At 42.9% G+C, this 22,009-nt stretch overlaps 3 protein-coding genes and 1 long non-coding RNA gene across 7 annotated transcripts; 2 read left to right on the forward strand and 2 right to left on the reverse strand.

Annotated features, from left to right (window-relative positions):
- The first annotated feature begins 1,043 nt into the window (after positions 1-1,043).
- Positions 1,044-7,168, forward strand: chrna5 (cholinergic receptor, nicotinic, alpha 5). Its single transcript, XM_060072044.1, has 8 exons — positions 1,044-1,310; positions 1,689-1,900; positions 3,271-3,422; positions 3,668-3,712; positions 4,504-4,613; positions 4,918-5,095; positions 5,470-6,150; positions 6,780-7,168. The coding sequence occupies exons 2-8, from the start codon at positions 1,816-1,818 to the stop codon at positions 6,936-6,938; spliced, it is 1,410 nt and encodes a 469-aa protein (XP_059928027.1). The 5' UTR covers positions 1,044-1,310; positions 1,689-1,815; the 3' UTR covers positions 6,939-7,168.
- A 3,256-nt stretch (positions 7,169-10,424) lies between these two features.
- Positions 10,425-12,862, reverse strand: LOC132472435 (UDP-glucuronosyltransferase 2A2-like). Of its 2 annotated transcripts, XM_060072041.1 has the most exons (3): positions 12,783-12,862; positions 12,410-12,489; positions 10,425-12,057 (listed from the first exon to the last, which is right to left on the reverse strand). In XM_060072041.1, the coding sequence occupies exon 3, from the start codon at positions 12,044-12,046 to the stop codon at positions 10,478-10,480; it is 1,569 nt and encodes a 522-aa protein (XP_059928024.1). In that variant the 5' UTR covers positions 12,047-12,057; positions 12,410-12,489; positions 12,783-12,862; the 3' UTR covers positions 10,425-10,477. The 2 variants fall into 2 exon arrangements, with proteins under 2 accessions (XP_059928024.1, XP_059928025.1); XM_060072042.1 differs by lacking the exon at positions 12,783-12,862 and having other exon boundaries at positions 10,425-12,110.
- Positions 12,863-14,009: 1,147 nt separating this feature from the next.
- On the forward strand, positions 14,010-18,286 carry LOC132472434 (UDP-glucuronosyltransferase 2A2-like). Of its 3 annotated transcripts, none has more exons than XM_060072038.1 (4): positions 14,010-14,148; positions 15,525-15,671; positions 15,953-16,040; positions 16,396-18,286. In XM_060072038.1, the coding sequence occupies exon 4, from the start codon at positions 16,407-16,409 to the stop codon at positions 17,973-17,975; it is 1,569 nt and encodes a 522-aa protein (XP_059928021.1). In that variant the 5' UTR covers positions 14,010-14,148; positions 15,525-15,671; positions 15,953-16,040; positions 16,396-16,406; the 3' UTR covers positions 17,976-18,286. The 3 variants fall into 3 exon arrangements, with proteins under 3 accessions (XP_059928021.1, XP_059928023.1, XP_059928022.1); XM_060072040.1 differs by lacking the exon at positions 14,010-14,148 and adding an exon at positions 14,159-14,307; XM_060072039.1 differs by lacking the exon at positions 14,010-14,148 and adding an exon at positions 14,325-14,510.
- Positions 18,287-18,375: 89 nt separating this feature from the next.
- Positions 18,376-21,149, reverse strand: LOC132472449 (uncharacterized). The gene is made up of 2 exons (XR_009529079.1): positions 20,069-21,149; positions 18,376-19,418 (listed from the first exon to the last, which is right to left on the reverse strand). It is a non-coding gene; the product is annotated as an uncharacterized LOC132472449 (long non-coding RNA).
- Between the last annotated feature and the right edge of the window lie 860 nt (positions 21,150-22,009).

Below are 22,009 nucleotides of genomic sequence, written 5' to 3' on the forward strand. Positions count from 1 at the left end.
TGTGTATGTTTGTGTGTGTTACACGGTTTTATATCCTCTGCACACTTGGAGCTGCGGCTTGTTGCTTCAAAATCAATACAGAGATCTTATCACGGAGGACCCATTAAACCTGGCTCTGTGCATCTTCCTCTGGGAATAGAGGGGGGGGGGGGGTTCTTGCTTTTACAAACCCTGGCTGAAGCAAGGACTTGCACACTTTAAAAAAAACAAGGGCAAAAAGGTTTGCTCTTTTGTGAGAAAAAGTTCTTGATTGAATAAATCATGTATCAAATCTATGACATGCAGTGCAAAAATAACAAACACAAAATGCAAAAACTGAATCAATACTCTTGGTCAAACTACAATTAGATTGCCAGTTTTAACGAACAAAAAGCAGTCAAACACAATCCCAGGTGGATTGTGGCTATTCTGAAACCAAACATAATTAGCATCCAAACAATCAGATTTGAAACCTACTAGGCCTACTTTGAAAATGTACAGATGGCAGGCACTGTTATTACAGTGTGACCGACTGCAGCGTAATTGAATGCTGGCAGGGAAGCACGGGTGGATACCAGTTCCTGATCTGATTAGAAGTCCCCTGGTTAATGAATTTAATTAAAACTCACCCAGAGCTCGTTCAGGGGATCTACGGGAGGCATCCGATATGATAATGGACAAAATGGCTGAGGGTGAATTTTAGAAGCCAGACGGGGCTCTAACAAGGATGTAGCTCTCTCAAGGTTAATGTTATATAAATTAAGCTTTAAAAAATGATAAACCAAGTACATGTTTTTACTTACTGATATATATATATATATATATCTATATATATATATATATAGTGTATCATTTCTGCAAGACTTTTCAAACATGCACTGGTACAGATGTGTGCTGTCTCAGTGTCCGAGACATGGAGCGATTGTATTAGAGACGGTATGGAAGTCAAGCCGATGGCATCCCTCAAGGCTACGACTCGAGGTGTCAGCCAGCTGCATAAAAGGGACAATCCCTGGCCAGGATTAATGACCTGACTGCTCAGGGAGAGCGCTCAGAGGAGAGAGAGGGGGGTGGGGCTGGCTTTCCGAAGGAGGAGGTGGAGGAAGAGGAGGGGGAGAAGGGGTCTGAAGGAGGAAGGTCTACAACAAATCGGCTGCTGCATATTTTCAGAGGCAGCGGGAACTGAAGCAGCAACGCTGAACGGCAAAGAAGGGAGAAGAAATGCGTGCGACGGATGAGCAGTAGATCTTCGCTACGCTGCTGTCATTAAGACCCCCAGCCCCCCTCTCAATCCTGAAGGATTGAGCATCGATGGCAGAGACACAGAGCAGGTGAATATATGCTCCTATGGTTTATGTAGGAATTCATGCATGTGCTGCTGACTGCATATTATTGCTTTGCTGCTTGCAGGATTAGCAAGGTGATGGGAAAGGGACATAGGTGCATCCATCTACGTTTAAACGTATGTTGTGTGCGGGTGCATGAATATCTATTTAAATGTGTTTTTGTTCATAGCTGAGTCTCCCATTGTACCACTTTATCCGTCCGTACTCCGAGAAAGACATCCTGGAAAGCTCTTGCGCCGAGGCAGCAAATTCATGGTCCCTCAAATCTAAAACCCAACACGTTGCTAGGCTGCCTAGGATAGCCAGCGCTCACCAGTAGTCACAATCATGACATGTTCTGTATGTACTTGAACTCCCTCACAGCCCCGTGCTCCCACCAGCCTTATCCTATGCATCGCTGTCCACCCAGAGGACGGCTGTGGCTGTGCTTTAGGCTCCTGCCCTGTGCTGCCCGAGACCAGCTGTCGGAGCCCCACGTACCTCTGATACCATGCTGAGAGCAGAAGGGGCACCCCCCTCCCTCGCCCTGCTGCTGGTGATGGCGTTGAGCTGGTGCCACCTGTGCCACTCGCTGCGTAAGTTACCGCCCCCCCAGTCCCCCACCCACCCTAGGGCCAACGCCCCCATGTGCCTTAAGGGGGCTGACACGTTGTGTGACAGCCACTGATTGCATGTGTTGTTATCCAGGTGGTGTTGACCACGTTGATTGCACAGACACTAAGTCAGTCTGCGAATATCTGTTTTGTTCTTTGTGGTGGCAAAGACCGGTAATGTGTTTATGTAACACAAGGTGCTAAATTCCTGTTGCTGAGCATTAAGGGGTGATTGGGTTGAAGAAGGAAACTCTACTCTTTTAATTAGGCTAGCAGTGTCATTAGAAGACACAAAAGATCTTTACAGAACCATCCAAACCACAGGTATTACAACCATAACAGGACTGTATGCTTTCAAAATAATAAGATACTCACTTATCTTGTACCGACAAACTCATGTGTTCTTCTTTTAACAACACTGAGGAATGTGTTTGTATTCTGATTTTTTGATTAATAGTAGATGTTAGTTTAATGGAGATGCATTTTTAGATGTACCCCAGTCCTATCATTTTGGAATGAAAGTGAACTATTGTTTCAATGTTTCTCACAGGGATGCTACATGCTAACAGTATCTGAAATCTGAATATGAATTAGTAGTCTCAAAGCAGCCTCAAGCTTGTGGTAGGGAGGCTACGCGCGGGACCTGACCCTACTGTTAATGAGAATGATTCTGTAACAGCTTGTCTTTGAACGTCCTAAGAGATGCTGTCATCACGGCCGTCTTGTTGGAATCAAATTCATTTAACATAAGCAGAGTCAAGAACGGGAACCACGGCGCATCTGATGATCACAGTAAATGATTGCTACGTGGCCTTTTATCGATCCATAGATGGAGGAGTGACACAGCGACATTAGCAGTCATTCCCTCTGCCCTCCTAAATGGGGGATTGACAACCTCACACCCATCCAATAAAATTAGCCCTTGAACATCTGGGGAAGGAATTAAGCAAAAGAACAGAGCCAATCGATTGGGTTGATCTGTGAGGGACTTAGGAACATGACATAGGTCATGAATCGATGTGGCTTTGGCAGGGCTTAAGGGGTCATTCCAACTGTTTTTATGTGAGGTTGGACATCTCGCACGATGATCAGATAGAGTGAGAATGGCCGGAAGGAAACCAGGACCTTTTTTGCTCGGCCTCGAACACCCGACTTTGAAATTAATTACAGTTCAGATAATGTGCGACCCCGGTGTGCTTTGCACTCAACTGATGTAATTATTAACTGTATTCATCAGATGTGTTACAATATTGATAATAATAAAAAAAAATAGTTTGTTTTTTAATTAATAATAAAGATTTATCTATCTAGTTTTCATTTGTTTTTCTCTTTTTCCTCATACCTTCTCCTAGGGACCTCAACACTTTCCTCCTATGCAAAGGCAGAGGACAGATTGTTAAACTACCTCTTCAAAAACTACCAGAAATGGGTTAGGCCAGTGGAATTCCTCAATGGGACAGTAACAGTGAAATTCGGGCTAGCCATCTCCCAGCTAGTCGACGTAGTAAGTTGAATACAAATTGAATCACTATGATGTTGAATTAGTATAAAATTGTGAAAAACAACATTTAATGTTCGATTTTGGAATTCTTCTGTTTTTGTCCAGTTTAAAATTAAGTTATAAATCAAGTTGTAAATCAAAACATTTTAAGTACTGGCATACGTGCCTTTATGGATAATCACTGGACACATTTTCATCAGAACTACATATCAATCCAATAAATTATTTAATTTATTTATCTTTCCCAGGATGAGAAAAACCAGCTCATGACAACCAATGTGTGGATGAAGCAGGTGAGTAAATTATTTAAAACATGCAGATACGGTGTGAAACATTTACACACGGTGTAAAACATATGTAAACATGATGTAAAACATATGTACACATGCTGTAAAACATGTAAACGCGGTGTAAACACATGTAAACATGAAAACATATGCCGCTTAGACATCTTTCTAAGTAATTGTCTGATAGGAGACCCAGTTTTACGTTACCCCCCCGGGGATTTCTTGATAGTTTTCGTCGTGTTCTGGTGGCATTTTGGTGACATATAAACCCCTTGCTTGAATGAACCACCCATCTCCCCCTGCCCACCACAACCTGCTGCCTCCCCCATGGTCCTATCAAGTTTATTTATGCTTCTGAGGGTTCACTTTACAGCTCCGAAATTGGTCCCTGCAGACCCAGACTCTGCAGCAGCCTTAGTTACAAGCAATGGTTATGTAATGGAAATAAGGAAACAAATGTCAGAGGCCAAACTTTTTCCAAGTTTACAGAAAATTGGAGTCAATGAGTGTGTCATGAATAAACAAAACATTACGGTACAAATATTTGTACAAGAAATTAGTTTTCTATAGTCGTCAGGCTATGTCACCTGCTGTTTTTCATTTGAGGGGACCAGACAATATCTTATCAGAGGCCTCGTAACCTGCACGTTGCGTCTTAAAGAGCATCCTTTCTTTGCTTTTCTATTGTCCTGGTCAGAAAACATTGAACATCAAACACCTATGTTATGAGACAGTGAACCTTCAGGTCCCATATCAAGGGGATTCTTAATAGGATCTCTCCGTGCATCCCTGTGCAGGAGTGGGCTGACATCAAACTACGGTGGAACCCTCCTGACTATCTGGGCATCGCCAGTATCCGTGTTCCTTCGGATATGGTCTGGATCCCGGACATTGTGCTGTATGATAAGTACGTCTGACGCCTCTGTTCTTGCGGTTGCCAAGCAACATTATGTGACATATGTTAAATTTCTGGCTGGCTAAAATTAGGTATGGCTGGGATTGATTTGAATCAACACTTTCAGCACTGGTATACTGTTAAGTGAAATAAAAATGTTATGCATTTGAAAATATATTTACAATCAATTCGAAGCTTCTTGTTCTGATGTTTTGGTGTGCATTATCTGAAGCAACAAAGTAACAAAGCAATTAAATCTAAGGAATATTAGGGACGCGGGATGAAACATATGATAACTCCCTTTGATCCCCAACAGTGCAGACGGGCGTTTTGAAGGGACAGTCACCAAAGTCATTGTCAGGTACGATGGCACCATTTCATGGACCCCACCAGCAAGTTACAAGTCAGCATGCAACATTGATGTCACCTTTTTCCCCTTCGACCTCCAGAACTGCTCCATGAAGTTTGGTTCTTGGACTTATGATGGCTCACAGGTAACAGTCTACTGCACACAGACAGGATGAATCACAAAGACGTAGAACATCTGTGCCAGCGATTCGAAATGATATGATCCTTACATCTATGTTTGCTATTGACAAACAAAGATAATTATAAACTTAGCTTTTTCTTGCCCTTGGGTCGGGGGGTGTCATAAATATTTGGCCTGTTACGACCTTTTAGACTGTAATGGTGATTAAGGACTATAAAAATACATTGAAATTTAATTACATTTTATTTAACCCTTGGTAATGTAAAAATGGAATTGCTGAGATTGTTTAAATCCTTTTTGTTAAGACATAATGAAATAGGTAGCAGGGTATGAATTCCCAGTAAACAATGTAATTTTCTCTATCTTTATATATTAAAGGTGGACATCCTTTTGGAGGACGTCAACGTGGACAAGCGGGACTATTTTGACAACGGCGAATGGGAGATCATGAAGGCCACAGGCGGCTGCGGCCTGAGACGGGACGGTGGCGCCTCCTACCCGACCATCACCTACTCCTTCATCATCCGCCGGCTGCCCCTCTTCTACACCCTCTTCCTCATCATCCCATGCATCGGTCTGTCCTTCCTCACCATCCTGGTCTTCTACCTGCCCTCCAACGGCGGCGAGAAGATCTCGCTGTGCACCTCCGTGCTGGTGTCCCTCACCGTGTTCCTCCTGGTCATCGAGGAGATCATCCCGTCCTCCTCCAAGGTCATCCCGCTCATCGGGGAGTACCTGGTCTTCACCATGATCTTCGTCACGCTGTCCATCGTCATCACCGTGTTCGCCATCAACATCCACCACCGCTCCTCCTCCACTCACCACGACATGGCGCCGTGGGTGAGGAGGATCTTCCTGCACCGCCTACCCAAGCTGCTGTGCATGCGCAGCCACGTGGACCGCTACGCCCCGGACGGAGCTCCTGGGCAAGCCATGCACCCCAACGGGCGGCTAGCCGAGGCCACACAGCCACTGAACTCTCGGCGCAGCCTGCAGGCCGCTTTGGACTCTATTCGCTACATCGCCACGCATGTCGTGAAGGAGAACGAGGTTCGAGAGGTGAGTGTTACCGATTGGTCTAGGTATGCTGTAGGGCACAGCAGCTGACACTTGCCCATCTAATAACACAATGAGCGCAATCAAATACAATTAATCCCTACCGTGAGCCTCATAGCATAATTGTCTGTATTCCTGTATTTAGCGTCCAAAAATGCCTGAGGACTTAGGCAGATAGTGATTATGGAATGTAAACAAGGCTCTGATTGGCCCTTTTTTGCCAAGATTTGGGCCAAGATTGCTTAGGTATCTGCCTAACATCCATAGTCAACTGGGATTAACTGTTAAAACCAGTAATACGCTTGTAAACTAAATAGGTATGGCAACATGTAAGATAATTTGACCTCAAGCACATATCTTCACATCTGTTTCACACATTTTGTGCACAACAAAACCTCATGTATTTCTGTATGGATAAGTACACATTACCTTAAATGTATTGAGTAACACTAACTCAATAAATCCAATAAGAAACATCATGATCCAGCTGTTTTTGCACATCAACCAAATACTCGGTTAGATAGGCCTGTTATGCATGATTGATTACACACACATATTCTTAACTACTATTAACTACTAGTTGTTTTGTGCTGGATGAGAAAATTGTGTGAGATAACTTTCTGTTTGTACAGGTGGTGCAAGACTGGAAGTTTGTAGCCCAGGTTTTGGACCGGGTGTTTCTGTGGGCCTTCCTCCTGGTTTCAATCCTTGGCTCTGCCCTGCTTTTCATCCCCGTCATTTACAAGTGGGCCAGCATCATCGTTCCTGACTTCAGTCACGCACACAGTTAAAGGACAACTACCACAAACCCCCCAAAACTCAAAGGTGTCCATCATAAGACACATGTATGTGCTTTCCTGTGATCCCAGACATAATAAAATTATGCTGATGTTCAAAACCCCCAAAAGCCTAATACATGGATAAACAAAATGGTAAAAGATGTCAACACTTTCAAATTGGTTGATGAACGCTCTCTGACATACAACCCATGTCATAACTTAATAAATTCATAACTTTTTTACCTTTGCAATTTTCTTGACATTGACACAACTGCAGTAACATGTTTGTATACACATCCAGCTACAATAGAACTAAGAACTGGAGATTTAGTAGACATTTTGAAAATGTTTGGGCGGTCATTTGAGATGGCCAAGTGGTGGCCGATGAGTGATGGGCCTACAACCTGCGCACTTTAGGCTACTTGGTAGAAATGTATTAAACGATTGGTCGATATCGATTTTTGGTCTTCTGGGGTTTAGATGGGGGGGGGGGGAGGTTTTGATACCTCATCCACTACCAGATTAGGACATCATAGTAAACATCATACTTTGTTAAATTGTCCTGGAGATTACCCTGGCCTTGTGACTTTCTGAGATTAAGATGCAGAAGGACTTTACACATATATCAATCAATATTCAATTCATATTGGTAATACGATCCATGTTCAGTCTTGGTAATAATCAGCCATGTGTAATCGTTGAAGGGAACCCAGGTGGTCTCATTCCACTGCGGAACATCCATGCTGTCCACTCAGAGTCAGGAACAGAGGCCGTGGGATGGGGCACCGGCACCGCACTCCATTCATTTCCTACATCATGCATGTACAATATTGTCCGTGTCAATACTGCAGTAGGCGTGATCCTATTATTTAAATCATAATTGCTATAATATACTTGAAAGAATGAATTGCATTGGACGATTCAGTCAGAAGTCTTTTGTTTTAGCAGACATAAAGGAAAGAGTGGCACTGAATTATTTGAAGTGATATTTACTTTGACACATTTTCCCTAAACAGCCTGCAACACAACAAATTACATGAAGTCGCAAACTCATTTTAACACAGGCCTTGGGGATCTTTATTCATTATAGCATCAGTAGATCCACCTTTGGTATTAAAATGAATGCAAAAAACTACTATTTGCCTCATTACATGTAAATACATACATACATGTCCTAAATGGTCGTCCACACTGACCTCCTTAAGAGAGTCCCCACCAGCGCTGTCGCAACCAGTGAGCTGTCCGTCAACGGGGCATGTCTTTCAAGTGCATCAGCCCCCCAAAGCAATAATCTGGTTACTGCTCACTATAGACCCTTACCAATTTGCCTACTAATTAGGCAAAAAAGATCCACGGCCGACGCCGTACACACAACCCTCCGCACCGCCCTGACCCCTGGGAGAAGAGGAAGCTGTTTGTTGAATACATTTCACCATTCAACACCATAGTCCCCTCTAGGCTCGACCTTAGGGACCGACGAATCAACCCCAGCCTGTGCCGCTGGATCCTAGATTTCCTAACGGGTCAACGCCAGGAGCCCAACAGGAGCCCCTCAGGGCTGTGTACTGAGCCCCCTCCAACCTGGTGATTGAGCTTGTTAGTTTGACAAACAAAATCACGAGAAACACCTTTTTTTGCATATCTTTTCACTTATATTCTGTGTCGGAAGAAATGAATGCTCTTTTAAATTGCATATCTGTCATTGTCTGCTCCTGATTTTCCCGTTCACCTGCCTGCCACGCTGATCCCACCTCATTAGCTCAACCACCTTCCCCTGTGCTCCCTCTATATCAATCCTCTCTCCACTCAGTCTCTGCCAGATCGTATCTCGTTACTCACAGAGCTTACCCGCAATTCCAGAACTGTTTCTCCAATACAACGCTGATCCTGCCTGTTCCCGAACCCTCGCCTGTCTGACCACCCGCCTGTTGTCGAGTCCTTGCCGGCCGGTCTGCTCCCCGGTTTCCGTCTCCTCGCCTGCCTGTCTGCCCTCCTGATATCGACCCCTCGCCTGCCCGACTACCAGACCGCCGACGAGCCCTTGCCTGCCTGATCGCCCGCCAGTGATCGAGTCCCCACCTGCCCGATTACCCGCCGGTTACGGTACCCCCAGTCTACCTGATCGCCTGCCAGTCCCCGAACTCTTGCCTGTCCCCATTTACTCTGCCTGCCCGATCCTGATCATCGGTGCAATCAATAAACCACTGAACTGCCCTGTCACCATTGTCAGTCTGTGCACTTGGGTTCTGCCTAACCCCCCCGTTACACATATCTATATTTTTTTTCTGAAGAAAGAACCATTAACTCAACAGATAGCATATGTAAAGTTTTATCTAGTATTAGATAAAATAAATTATTTATTCAATGTATTGCTCAGTGATTTTGTACAGTACATGTATCTATATATTTATTTATAAATTTAAAGACAACGGTATACCTGATTCAACTGTGTTATTTAATTTAAGACAGAATTCAGAAAGTGTATTTATTCATGAATATGATGGCCAGATGATAATGGCATGAAGATGTTACTAATATACATTTTTTGCCAAGCTCTATCATACCTTTGTTTCCAAAACAACATAATATATGATTGATTACAGAACAGTACATGAGAAAAATTCATAATCACTTTCATTATGAAATATGATCAACTGTTTGAAGAATAGCTGGAATTACCTGGGTTCTGCTAAGAGTTGTGCTCCAAACATAGACCCAGACCTGAGTAGACACAGCATAGACACAGAGTGGTCGGAGCACTAAATGTAAATGTAAATGGACTGCATTTATATTGTGCTTTTCTAACCATTGGCCACTCAAAGCACTTTACAATATTGCCTCACATTCACCATCACGAGGCGACAGCCATCTTGTCGGGGGCAGTTAGGGTTAGTTGCCTGTCTCACGGACACCTCGGCACTCAGCAACCTTCGGGTTACCAGTCAACCCGCTCTACCTCCTGAGCTACTGCCGCCAACCCCCCTACCCCCCCTACCCAGGGGCGCCCCGGTGGCTCACAGGGTAGAGCGCGTGCCATGAAGGCTCAGTCCTGATCGCAGCGACCCGGGTTTGATTCTTGCCCGTGGTCCTTTGTTGCATGTCCTCCTCTCTGTCTCCCATAACTTACTGTCTATCTCACTGTTTCATAAAGCATTCAAATGCAAATATAAATAAAAGAAAGATCTATGCATCACTAGCGGGGGCTGTTTGAGTGATTTCCCCATGCCCTTATTTAGATCTCCATGCAATCGACCACAAACCACCTTATTGTGCATATGAGGAACCTGGAGAGGATCTCTCATGCAGCATGGTTACAGGTTTTATAATTCAACAACTCTTACCTTAATACTTTTAGATATGCCCAAAGAAATGTTAATATGTAAGCCACATCAAGGTGATAACCGTGTCCTAAAACGATTAACTTTATCTGCATGATTAGCACCTTTATGGGTTTACACAAGATTTAAACAATTTAAAAAACAGAAACATACACAAATGTGCCAAATAACAATAGATTTAATACTTGTATGCAAATATATATAAAAATATTATTAGTCCCGTTTACGTTTTATTCTGCGACAGACACAGGAGCACAGTGTCTTGACTAACACAACAAAGGTCAGGATCATAATCAGCAGCAGTCCTAATAAAAGAAGGATCACATCTACAGAGTAGTAGGAGTACCAAGGCATGTTGTAGGACTCTGACCTCAGGTGACCAGCACCCTTGTTTCGTATAACATACTCTATCCAGAAGATGGCGTAGTCTAAAGGCTTCATTGGCAGGTCCCTACTGAGTCTAGAGAGTCGCTCCATGGTCGTCCTGTATGAGGGCTCATGGAGGAGTTCCTCGATACCTTGTCGGAAGCTCTCCCTGTCAATAGTGAATATATTTAGGATTTTGCTGCCTCCTCTGAATTTAATTTTGAAGAGATTGTCGTGTTGGTCAAAGATCAGTGGGAGTCCGAGGATGGGCACTCCGTGGTAGATGGCCTCTTGTATTCCGTTGGTTCCTCCGTGCGCCACAAACAGTTTGGTTTTTTCGTGTCCTAAAAGGTCATTCTGTGGCATCCAATCGACAAGTAATGTGTTGTTGCCTAAGGATGCTGGCCGTTCACCTTTATGTCTCCAGATGACTTTCTGAGGTAGTTTTGCAAAAGCGGCGGCGATCTCCTCTGATATTTCCTGGGGCAGGCTTGTGACAAACGTCCCCAGAGACATGACGATGACTCCGTGCTCTCCTGAACTCTGGACAAAGTCCTCCAGGTGTGGAGGCAGAGGCTGAGCAGGTTTACATTGAAACCCTCCCATGTACTTAATGTTAGGCATGGTGGGCCGAGGGAACTCAAACACAAAATCTATTCTCATGAGCCACAGATCAGCTCTTTGAAACAGGCTCATAAAGGAATCTTGGCTGAAGTATTTTTGCATCAGCCCCTCATAGTGTGGAACGATATATTGGGAAAAATGAAATTGTTGGAAGCAGTAAAAACATGCATTCAAAACTCTTTCGCTGAAGCTCATCTTATCGGATAGCTCTAGCCCTGGCACTGGAACGTAAGAAAGAGGAGACGGGGCGATCGAAAAATGGCCTTCGCCGTGAGTCGTCCATCTCACGTTAAAAACTAAAGGCAGATCTAAGTGGCGGGCAAGCATGACACCAGTTAGTATCATTGGGTCTGTCAGAACCATGTCGAATTTTGCATCCTTTAGAGACTGCATCAACTGCTTGTCCTCAAACATACGCTCAACCAATTCGGCGCCCTTTAAGTGCATCACAGAGGCTGCCTCCATATCCTCCATCTCCAGTTTGAAACGTGCCCAGGGAGACCTTCCGTTCCTCTGGATCTCCAGAAGCTTCGCAATTAACTCAGTGATGAAGCCCTCATCAAAGCCACTCTCAGATTTGACGGTAATAGCAGTATAGAAGGGGGAGTGTTCCTTGATGTACCAGCTGTCTGCCGTTCGCACCACTGTGATAGTGTGGCCCCTTGAATGAAGCTCTTCAACAATGATTTTCATGTTCACCCAGTGACTCCCATCGACTGGGACAACCAGCACATTTCCTGTCCACACGATGGCTGGACAGAAGAGAAGGAGGGATATCCAAACAGAGAGCATTTTCGTTGAACCTTTTGCCGAGGGTGGGAATTAACAATTCAAATTATTTTCCTTGATACTATGCCTATCGACACATAAAATAACATATTGGCAAAATAAATGTACGTAGAAATATGAAAAACACAAACAAAGAGTAAATTGGTAACATACATACACCACATAACATGTTATAATCATCGGTTAACTTTTTTTTAATCATTTAACTAAACGTCAACCTTAAATGTAATTTCTGCTACTTGAAAGGCTAGACACTAGACATCACATTTTGTCATTTATAATGCGCTAGCCTATGTCTTGGTTTACATCAGTTATTTGAAATCTTTCATTCAGTTGAGCGTAAGGTAACGTAGAGCGCACTCTTACCTTAGCAGAACCACTGCAGTCTCCTCCGATGTGGGCCTTGATGTGGTGCGCTTCAAGACACCGCTTCAACCTGACCTGAACTTTAACATAAATTGAACACTGTAAAACATTTACCTGATAAGAGTATTATAGGATTGTGTAACATGAATGTACCAATGTACACTAAGCATCAGTGACCAAGCCTATGTGGAGAAGGCTAAAAGATCATGAGACTAATAAATGCAATAAACAGACAAATTGAAGCGACAAAATCATTTATTATTTAATATTTTGCTTGATGAGGCCATGGTAAATTTAACCGGTGGGTTGGACTGAAAAACCCAGGTGCTCTCCAAGCACTACAGAAACAGTGTTTATCTAACGTGAAGCTCACCTTTGCTCCCCTAGTATGCTGGCCCCAATGTCCGTCGATAAAGCAGTCTGTCTGTCCAGCTTGCTAAACATATAAATGCCTATGGAGACTCAGACTGACCAGGTTGCGTGGTCGTTGTGATTACTTGACAATTATTATTCTGTGAAACTGAAACAAAGAAATACAAAAATGCCTCAAGTACGTTTTTTTTTTATAAAAAATCTTTAGAAGGGTAAGAAGTTGTCTCTCAAATTTTAGGAATATAAGTCCTCTAAAAAACACAATAACTGTGTGTTCTTGTGGCTGACACGCATCACCATGCATGCACTTGCACACCATGCACACCATGCAGCTTGATTAGTTATTATTTGTTTGTTCCATTATAAGATAAGAGGAAAGATTATCATCAGGGCTGCCCTTTCCATTATAAATAAATTACATTTTAACACAAAGGTATTTACCTAATTGTATATATTTATTCAAACTAAATGTATGACCACAATAATCGTGTGGCAGTTAAAAGTAGTGAGACAATCAAAAGGTTTGGTGTAAGGGCCAATCCCTGTTACCCTCACTCCCACAGTGAGTAAAAGCCTTGAGAAGCTTGTCACTGCTCACTATAGACCCTTACCAATTTGCCTACTAATTTGGCAAAAAAGATCCACGGCGGACACCGTAACCACAACCCTCCGCACCGCCCTGACCCCTGGGAGAAGAGGAAGCTGTTTGTTGAATACATTTCACCATTCAACACCAGAGTCCCCTCTAGGCTCGACCTTAGGGACCGACGAATCAACCCCAGCCTGTGCCGCTGGATCCTAGATTTCCTAACGGGTCAACGCCAGGAGCCCAACAGGAGCCCCTCAGGGCTGTGTACTGAGCCCCCTCCAACCTGGTGATTGAGCTTGTTTGTTTGACAAACAAGCTCAGGAGAAACCCCTCGCAGTCAACATCTTTACCTTGTTCAGAATCTTTTCACATATATTCTTTGTCAGAAGAAACAAATTATCTTTTAAATTGCATAAATATTTTTCTAAAGAAAGAACCATTAACTCAACAGATAGCATATTTCCAGATTTATCTATTAAATGATTGTATAACCAAGGCTGTTCATTAAAAAATATTCAGTTAAACAGCACATCCTATTGGCACACAGTGGTAATGCACCTTTAAAGATATTACATTATTCGAATAAACACCACCACCTATTGGCACACTGTGGTAGGCACCTATACGACATTTTTCAGTTAAACACCTACTGGCAAGCATTGGTAACGCACGTTTAAATCGGGGTTGGGTTTCGTTATTCCCCGTGACCTAACAGAAGAAAACATTAATCGTTGTGCTGCACAACGCAAACTCTGAAAACCCACCGGAGTCCTTGTCCGTAAGTTACTCTATGTTATTTTAGCGATAGTTCTAGTCGAGGGGTTTGGGCATTATTCCTCCATAACACCAGGGCTAGAGCCTGATAACTCATAACAGTTGAACTTCAAGCCCAACTCAGCATGTTGCCAGCCTTCTGTAAGCTGAAATCACCCTCAAAGTATGTAAATGTTAATGTTACTCTGGGCATGCTCACATCCAGAATATCCAAGGACGTGGTGATCCTGCTCACACGCATGGGCAATAGGATTGATGGAACTAAATTAGTAAATAACGTTATCTAAAGATCGGGGCTCACCAAGCTTCATGCGTGCAGTAGGCTATTTATTTATGCAGTTTGGGGAAGATCAACTAATCCGTAACGTAGGTAGTCTTTCTCTCGGACCGGATACGGTCCGAGAGAAAAGTCACGATGAGAAAGCTTCGGGAATACATTTACTATTTATAACGTAACATCTGCATTTCATTATCCTACTGGTTAACTAATCAGGTTTGAGGCATATTTCTGATGGCATTTGTGCTTCCAGGAACACAAAAAAGTAGTGCGAGTTTAAAGTCTTATTTTGGGACGGATTCGCCCCTATGAAGCAGTCATAAACCAATCCCCGTATAACCTAACAAGTGGTATATGCGATATAATCTACTCCTGGTTGTGGGACATTATGTTTGGATGACCCCCACACCTAGTCATTGATTGGCCCTTACTAACAACAAACCTTTTGATTGTCGTGCATTTGCAGATTGGGAATTTGTTCATGCATTTTTGGTTTAACTGCCACATGATTATTGTGGTCATACATTTAATTAGAATAAATAGGTACAATTAAGTATATACCTTTCTGTTAATATTTAATTTATTTAGAGTGGTTAGTGTAGCCCTGATTATAATCTTTCCTTCCATCTTATAACAAACCATGTCTGCATGCATGGCGATGCGTGTCAGCCATATGAACACACAGCTATTGTGTTTTTTTGAAGGACTTGCATTCCTAAAATTGTAGCGACAACTTCTCGCTCCAAACAGCAAGCAGTGCTGACAGTTTGACCCCACTACAGATGTGCTCCTTCTCCAACTCGACACGGTTAGACTGGAAATGGAAATCATACCCGCCTTGTTTTACCCCAAGTTCCAATGGAAAAGTGTCAATGTTATATAATGTAGGCAGTTGATGTTATCTACCCCTCTGTCTCAGCCCCCTAGTGACAAGGAGGCCCTTGGCATGTGCCAAGAAGTAGTTTGAGCAAATTGTAGGTCTGTAACATGAGTTTAACATGGAATTTTGTGTTTAATGTAATAATAACCTATTGTGTAACCCTTCTAAAGATTATTTTATAAAAATAACTTACTTGAGGCACTTTTGTATTTCTGTGTTTCAGTTTCATCAAATAATAAATGTCAAGTAATCTCAACGACCATGCAACCTGTTCAGTCTGAGTCTCCATGGACATTTATATGTTTAGCAAGCTTGACAGACAGACTGCTTTATCAACGGACATTGGGGCCAGCATACTAGGGGAGCAAAGGTGAGCTTCACGTTAGATAAACACTGTTAAGTGCTTGGAGAGCACCTGGGGTTTTCAGTCCAACCCAGAAGTTAAATTTACCATGGCCTCATCAAGCAAAATATTAAATAATAAATTATTTTGTGGCTTCAATTTGTCTGTTTATTGCATTTATTTGTCTCATGATCTTTTAGCCTCCGCCACATAGGCTTGGTCACTGATGCTTGTTGTACATTGGTACATTAATGTTACACAATCCTAATACACGTATCAGGCAAATGTTTAACAGTGTGCAATTTAAGTTAAAGTTCAGGTCAGGTTGGAGAGGTCTGTCTTGTTGCGCACCACATCAAGGCCCACATCGGAGGAGACTGCAGTGGTTCTGCTAAGGTAAGAGTGCGCTCTACATTACCTTACGCTCAACTGAATGAATGATTTCAAATAAAAGACGTAAACCAAGACAAAGGCATTATCAATTATCAACAACAGGATGTCATCTCTAGCGTCTAGCCTTTCTAGTAGCATGAATGACATTTATGTTTGACATTTAGTTAAATGAAAAAGAAAAAGTTAACCGATGATTATAACATGTTATGTGGTGTATGTATGGTACCAATTTACCCATTATTTGTGTTTTTCACATTTCTACTTACATTTATTTTGGGCATGTGTTATTTTCTGTATATGTAGGCATAGTATCAAGGAAAATAATTTGAATTGTTAATTCCCCTCCCCCCGACAACAGGTTCAACGAAAATGCTCGCTGTTTGGATATCCCTCCTTCTCTTCTGTCCAGCCATCGTGAGGACAGGAAATGTGCTGGTTGTCCCAGTCGAGGGGAGTCACTGGGTGAACATGAAAATCATTGTTGAAGAGCTTCATTCAAGGGGCCACACTATCTCAGTGGTGCGAACAATAGACAGCTGGTATATCAAGGAACACTCCCCCTTCTATACTGCTATTACCGTCAAATCTGAGAGTGGCTTTGATGAGGGCTTCATCACTGAGTTAATTGCGAAGCTTCTGGAGATCCAGAGGAACGGAAGGTCTCCCTGGGCACGTTTCAAACTGGAGATGGAGCAAATGGAGGCAGCCTCTGTGATGCACATAAAGGGCGCCGAATTGGTTGAGCGTATGTTTGAGGACAAGCAGTTGATAAAGTCTCTAAAGGATGCCAAATTCGACATGGTTCTGACAGATCCCGTCATACTAGCTGGTGTCATGCTTGCCCGCCACTTAGATCTGCCTTTAGTTTTCAATGTGAGATGGACGACTCACGGCGAAGGCCATTTTTCGATCGCTCCTTCTCCTCTTTCTTACGTTCCAGTGCCAGGGCTAGAGCTATCCGATAAGATGAGCTTCAGCGAAAGAGTTTTGAACATATGTGTTTACTGCTTCACAAAATTTCATTTATCCCAGTATGTCGTTCCACACTATGAGGGGCTGATGCAAAAATACTTCAGCCAAGATTCCTTTATGAGCCTGTTTCAAAGAGCTGATCTGTGGCTCATGAGAATAGATTTTGTGTTTGAGTTCCCTCGGCCCACCATGCCTAACATTAAGTACATGGGAGGGTTTCAATGTAAACCTGCTCAGCCTCTGCCTCCACACCTGGAGGACTTTGTCCAGAGTTCAGGAGAGCACGGAGTCATCGTCATGTCTCTGGGGACGCTCATCGCAAGCCTTCCCCAAGAAATATCAGAGGAAATCGCCGCCGCTTTTGCAAAACTACCTCAGAAAGTCATCTGGAGACATAAAGGTGAACGGCCAGCATCCTTAGGCAACAACACATTACTTGTCGATTGGATGCCACAGAATGACCTTTTAGGACACGAAAAAACCAAACTGTTTGTGGCGCACGGAGGAACCAACGGAGTACAAGAGGCCATCTACCACGGAGTGCCCATCCTCGGACTCCCACTGATCTTTGACCAACACGACAATCTCTTTAAAATTAAATTCAGAGGAGGCAGCAAAATCCTAAATATATTCACTATTGACAGGGAGAGCTTCCGACAAGGTATCGAGGAACTCCTCCATGAGCCCTCATACAGGACGACCATGGAGCGACTCTCTAGACTCAGTAGGGACCTGCCAATGAAGCCTTTAGACTACGCCATCTTCTGGATAGAGTATGTTATACGAAACAAGGGTGCTGGTCACCTGAGGTCAGAGTCCTACAACATGCCTTGGTACTCCTACTACTCTGTAGATGTGATCCTTCTTTTATTAGGACTGCTGCTGATTATGATCCTGACCTTTGTTGTGTTAGTCAAGACACTGTGCTCCTGTGTCTGTCGCAGAATAAAACGTAAAAGGGACTAATAATATCTATATATATTTGCATATAAGTATTAAATCTATTTTCATTCTGTTCATTTGTGTAAGATATATAGTCACTGTTTTGTTTTTTTGTTTAAATCTTGTGTAAACCCATAAAGGTGCTAATCATGCAGATCAAGTTAATAATTTTAGGTCAAGGTTATCACCTTGATGTGGCTTACATATTAACATTTTATTGGCATATCTAAAAGTATTAAGGTAAGAGGGCATGTTGAATGAATTATAAAACATGTAACCATGCTACATTAGATTCCTTCCTGTCATGGTGTGTCGTGTTTTCCTATTATTATTATTACATATTCATGACTAAATATACATTTGCTGAATTCTGACTATATATATATATATACACATGTGCTGTACAAAATCACTGAACAATACATTAAATAAATAATTTCTTTATTACAAAATCAAATGTCAGTACTTTTTAAGTCACATTTTCTTGCTACAAACCACAATCAATGACAGTTTCTACATAATGCATGAACAATATTTTATATAAAAATACTGCAGTAGGCATTATCATATATATTTGAATCCTAGTTGGTATATACATAATAAACCTGACAGAATGAGAATCATTGGATGATTCAGTCAGGAGTCTTCTTCCATGTAGCAGACCGAGAGCGCCCCTGAATTATTAAAAGTGATATTTTACTTTGACAACACATTTTCACTATACAGCCTGCGACACTCCAAAATGTATGAAGTGGCAAACACATTTCAACACTAGCTGCCTCGGGGATCCCTATACATTAAAGCATTAGTCCATCCGCCAGCTATTCGTATACAAAGGCAAAAAACTCTTATTCTGGCGACAGAATATCCTGTTTCCCTGTATCCAATTTCCCTTGTTCAAGTTGTTTTTAAAACGTATATTACATGGTTTTACCGAAGGTACAAAAAAGGGGCTGGCATTTAGTTTCTTTAGAACAATAAAATATGTGCACTTAACAATGCACTTAATATAATATAAGTGAACAACCACGTCAGAAAAAAGTTGTAGTTAGAAAGGACTGTATTGCAGTTTTAGTCCAACAACAAATGGTGCATTAAAGAATTCCCACACATAATAGTAAACAAACACAATAAGGCACTAAGACACGAAAGAAACAATGAAATAACTATTCGCAAATGTACACAAGGCACTGATTGACAAAACAATGGAGACCAACGGTGAAGTCTATTCCTGGTGCTCTGTAAGTGTTCATTCCAGCCAGGTATAGCTCTCGCCCCCATGAGAACTGGCTGGTCCGGCCGACCACACGGCTCTCAGGGAGTCCTGGTCCGCAGTGAGCTCATCCTAAGTACTGTAAGCTCAGCTACGTCTGCCTCCTGCATCTCCAGGTCCTGTTCACAGCTCTCTCTCGCCACATAAACGATGAGTCCCACACAGATGAATATCAGAAGGATTATGCCTATCACCTAGGGAGGAGGAGGAGAGTGAGTCACAGTGCATGGTGATAAGTGATGCAACTATTACATGGTGTTATGATTTGCTATTCAGCCATTTAGAAACATTTAGAAACTTTAATCCAAAGGAACTCCCATTGAATTCCAATGCAGGTCGTTAAGGAGTATGTGAGTCCTGCTCAAGAATGACTTCAGGTAGACCGCAGAGACTGAGGAATCGAAGCCAGAACCTTCCTACGAGGACACTACACTACACTGGACACGATATAAGGCTATGCAATGTTATTTATATGATCATTATTGTAAAGGTTAATTCATTTTCATTATGGATGATTTAGTCCAGTGCATTAATTCAAGTCAAGTTTTATACAGCGCATGTCATACATAGGATAACACAGTTTGCTAAACATAAAGTAACAATACAATCAACAGACATGTGTAAGGGCCGATTATAAGTATGCATAACAACAGTTGTTGGTGAAGACCTCACATTATCCAAAACACACACAGAGTTAGAACTGAAGTATAGATAGCAGTAAAAAACAATGTTTTTTAACCTGCTTTTCAAAGAGTTCAGCGTAGGGGCCTCTCTCGGGCTCTTAGTGCACACAGTGTGTCCCTGAACCCTGTGAATGCATGTGATCAACGCAGCATTCACTCACCTGAGAGAAAACAAACAAGTTCTGGGAGCGCAGCATCAGCTCTTGAAGAGGGATGTCCCCGTCGCTCAGTGGCTCGCACCACTTCTGAGGCGCTGCCTTGTCCACGATCACAAACCTTCCCTCCCAGTATGTCATCGCACAGGCAAAGTACTGGCCGTCCAAGAACAGCAGAATCAGCCAAACGACAGCGGGGACAAAGCTGGAGAAGGAGATGGTGTTCCTGCACCACGTATCGCACCGGCACCCCTGGATGATCAGCATCAAGGTGAAGGCCATGACGGCGGGGATGATGAAGAAGGCAGACGAAAACACTCCGTTCCATGTAGGATCGCAAGGACACTCAAACTCCAGCTCCACCAGCTTTTCCAGTCCCATGAGGATAAAGCCAAAAGCTACGTTTGACACCAGTGGACTGTTGCTTAGCTCATTCTTCAGCCTGGTAAGCCATTGTTGTCTGCCTTCCATAATAAAAGGACCGGAAAATAAATAGAGTAGTTGTAAAAAACCCAAAAGAGGATCCACCGTTGAGAACACATTGGCAACAGTTAAGTGATGCGTAATTAACACATCCAGGGCTAAGTTTTCCCCCCCAGGCAAAATGCCACACATCCATTCTCATTGGCTTTGAACAAAGAAGGGCGTGCCATCCGTGCAGGCGTTCTAGCATGTGATTGGTTGACAATGGATTTCAGGTGGGGTTACATTTTAAACGTAGTCTCCCATTGACAAACTGGAGGGAGGGGAGTAAAAGGGAGGGAAGTTTGTTCTGTGGTTCAGTTTGGACCAGCTCTTTGCAAATGTCCTGCAGAAAAACTGTGTGTACATGGAATGGCTAGGGCAAATCCGTAGCAATGAAACATGTGAGAAGGATGCACTTATTTAGGTATCGTGTTTTATGATGAAGATAAATGGTCATACTAATCAACAATGTATGTGAACTAATTTGATTTAACATTGATTATGTTTTGATCAACTTTTAGGATTGTTCTTCCAGACATGCCATAATACATTGGTTCAACTGTGGGTTCCAAGCTACTGGTGTTTTACAGCATAGTTCCAGATATGTTGAAGGAGGGTCAAATTAAGGTACAGGTCTGATTCGTACAGGTCTGTAAACCTAACAAAAAAAATACACAAGGATCGGATGCCATATTCATATTGTTTGACAACTCACTAAAAGGTTCCTTTCCACGTCCTGGACGTCTGATAAGCGTTGCAATAAGTCACCACATGAGGTCGCCCACGTTCTAGAAACCCAACGGGATTACAGGGGGCCATGTTAGGTGGCGAGACGCACGTCGTAGGCCTAAATACAGTTTGAAAATCCGATTGTTCTCTGGGAGGATTGTTTTACAAATCAGCTCAAGAGTAACGCCTCAGCCTCCTCCCACGCAAACACACCAGACAAATGCCTGCTGTGCACATCCCGCACACATTATGGAAGACGTTAGAGGGGAAACACATTATGTAAATATAACAACTAATAATTATGTGCGAGCGTGTTTGCGCGCTTGCGTGTGTATGTGCGTGTTTGTGTATAGCTGGGGTCCATATCTATATCTGGCTATAGCACTATATTGTCCCCAGAAAACCCGACTGTGTGCAAAAAAACATGATGTCCCCCCGCTGGACTCAGAAGCCTTCTGCATTTCTATGCAACAACACAGTGTATCCTGCTTTACTGGTGTAGCACGACTCATTGACCCACTCTACTCTGTCTAATTCCATTTGACCCCACTACCTGCAATGCACGACTGTTGCATGGTTGTTGTGAAAGCCAAGCTGTAGTTGCGGTTGTAGTTGCAGTGGTAGTGGTTGTAGTAGTAGTAGTAGTGCATCAGCGGGGGTCGTGAGTCGTGAGCAGGTGACGCGAACGACCGCTACCAACCCTGCCCTGGCTGTCACTCACACTCAATCCATACTACCGGGGTATCTTTATTG

The sequence above is a fragment of the Gadus macrocephalus genome, chromosome 14 (assembly GCF_031168955.1).
Source record: "Gadus macrocephalus chromosome 14, ASM3116895v1".
In the NCBI taxonomy this organism is placed as follows: domain Eukaryota; kingdom Metazoa; phylum Chordata; class Actinopteri; order Gadiformes; family Gadidae; genus Gadus; species Gadus macrocephalus.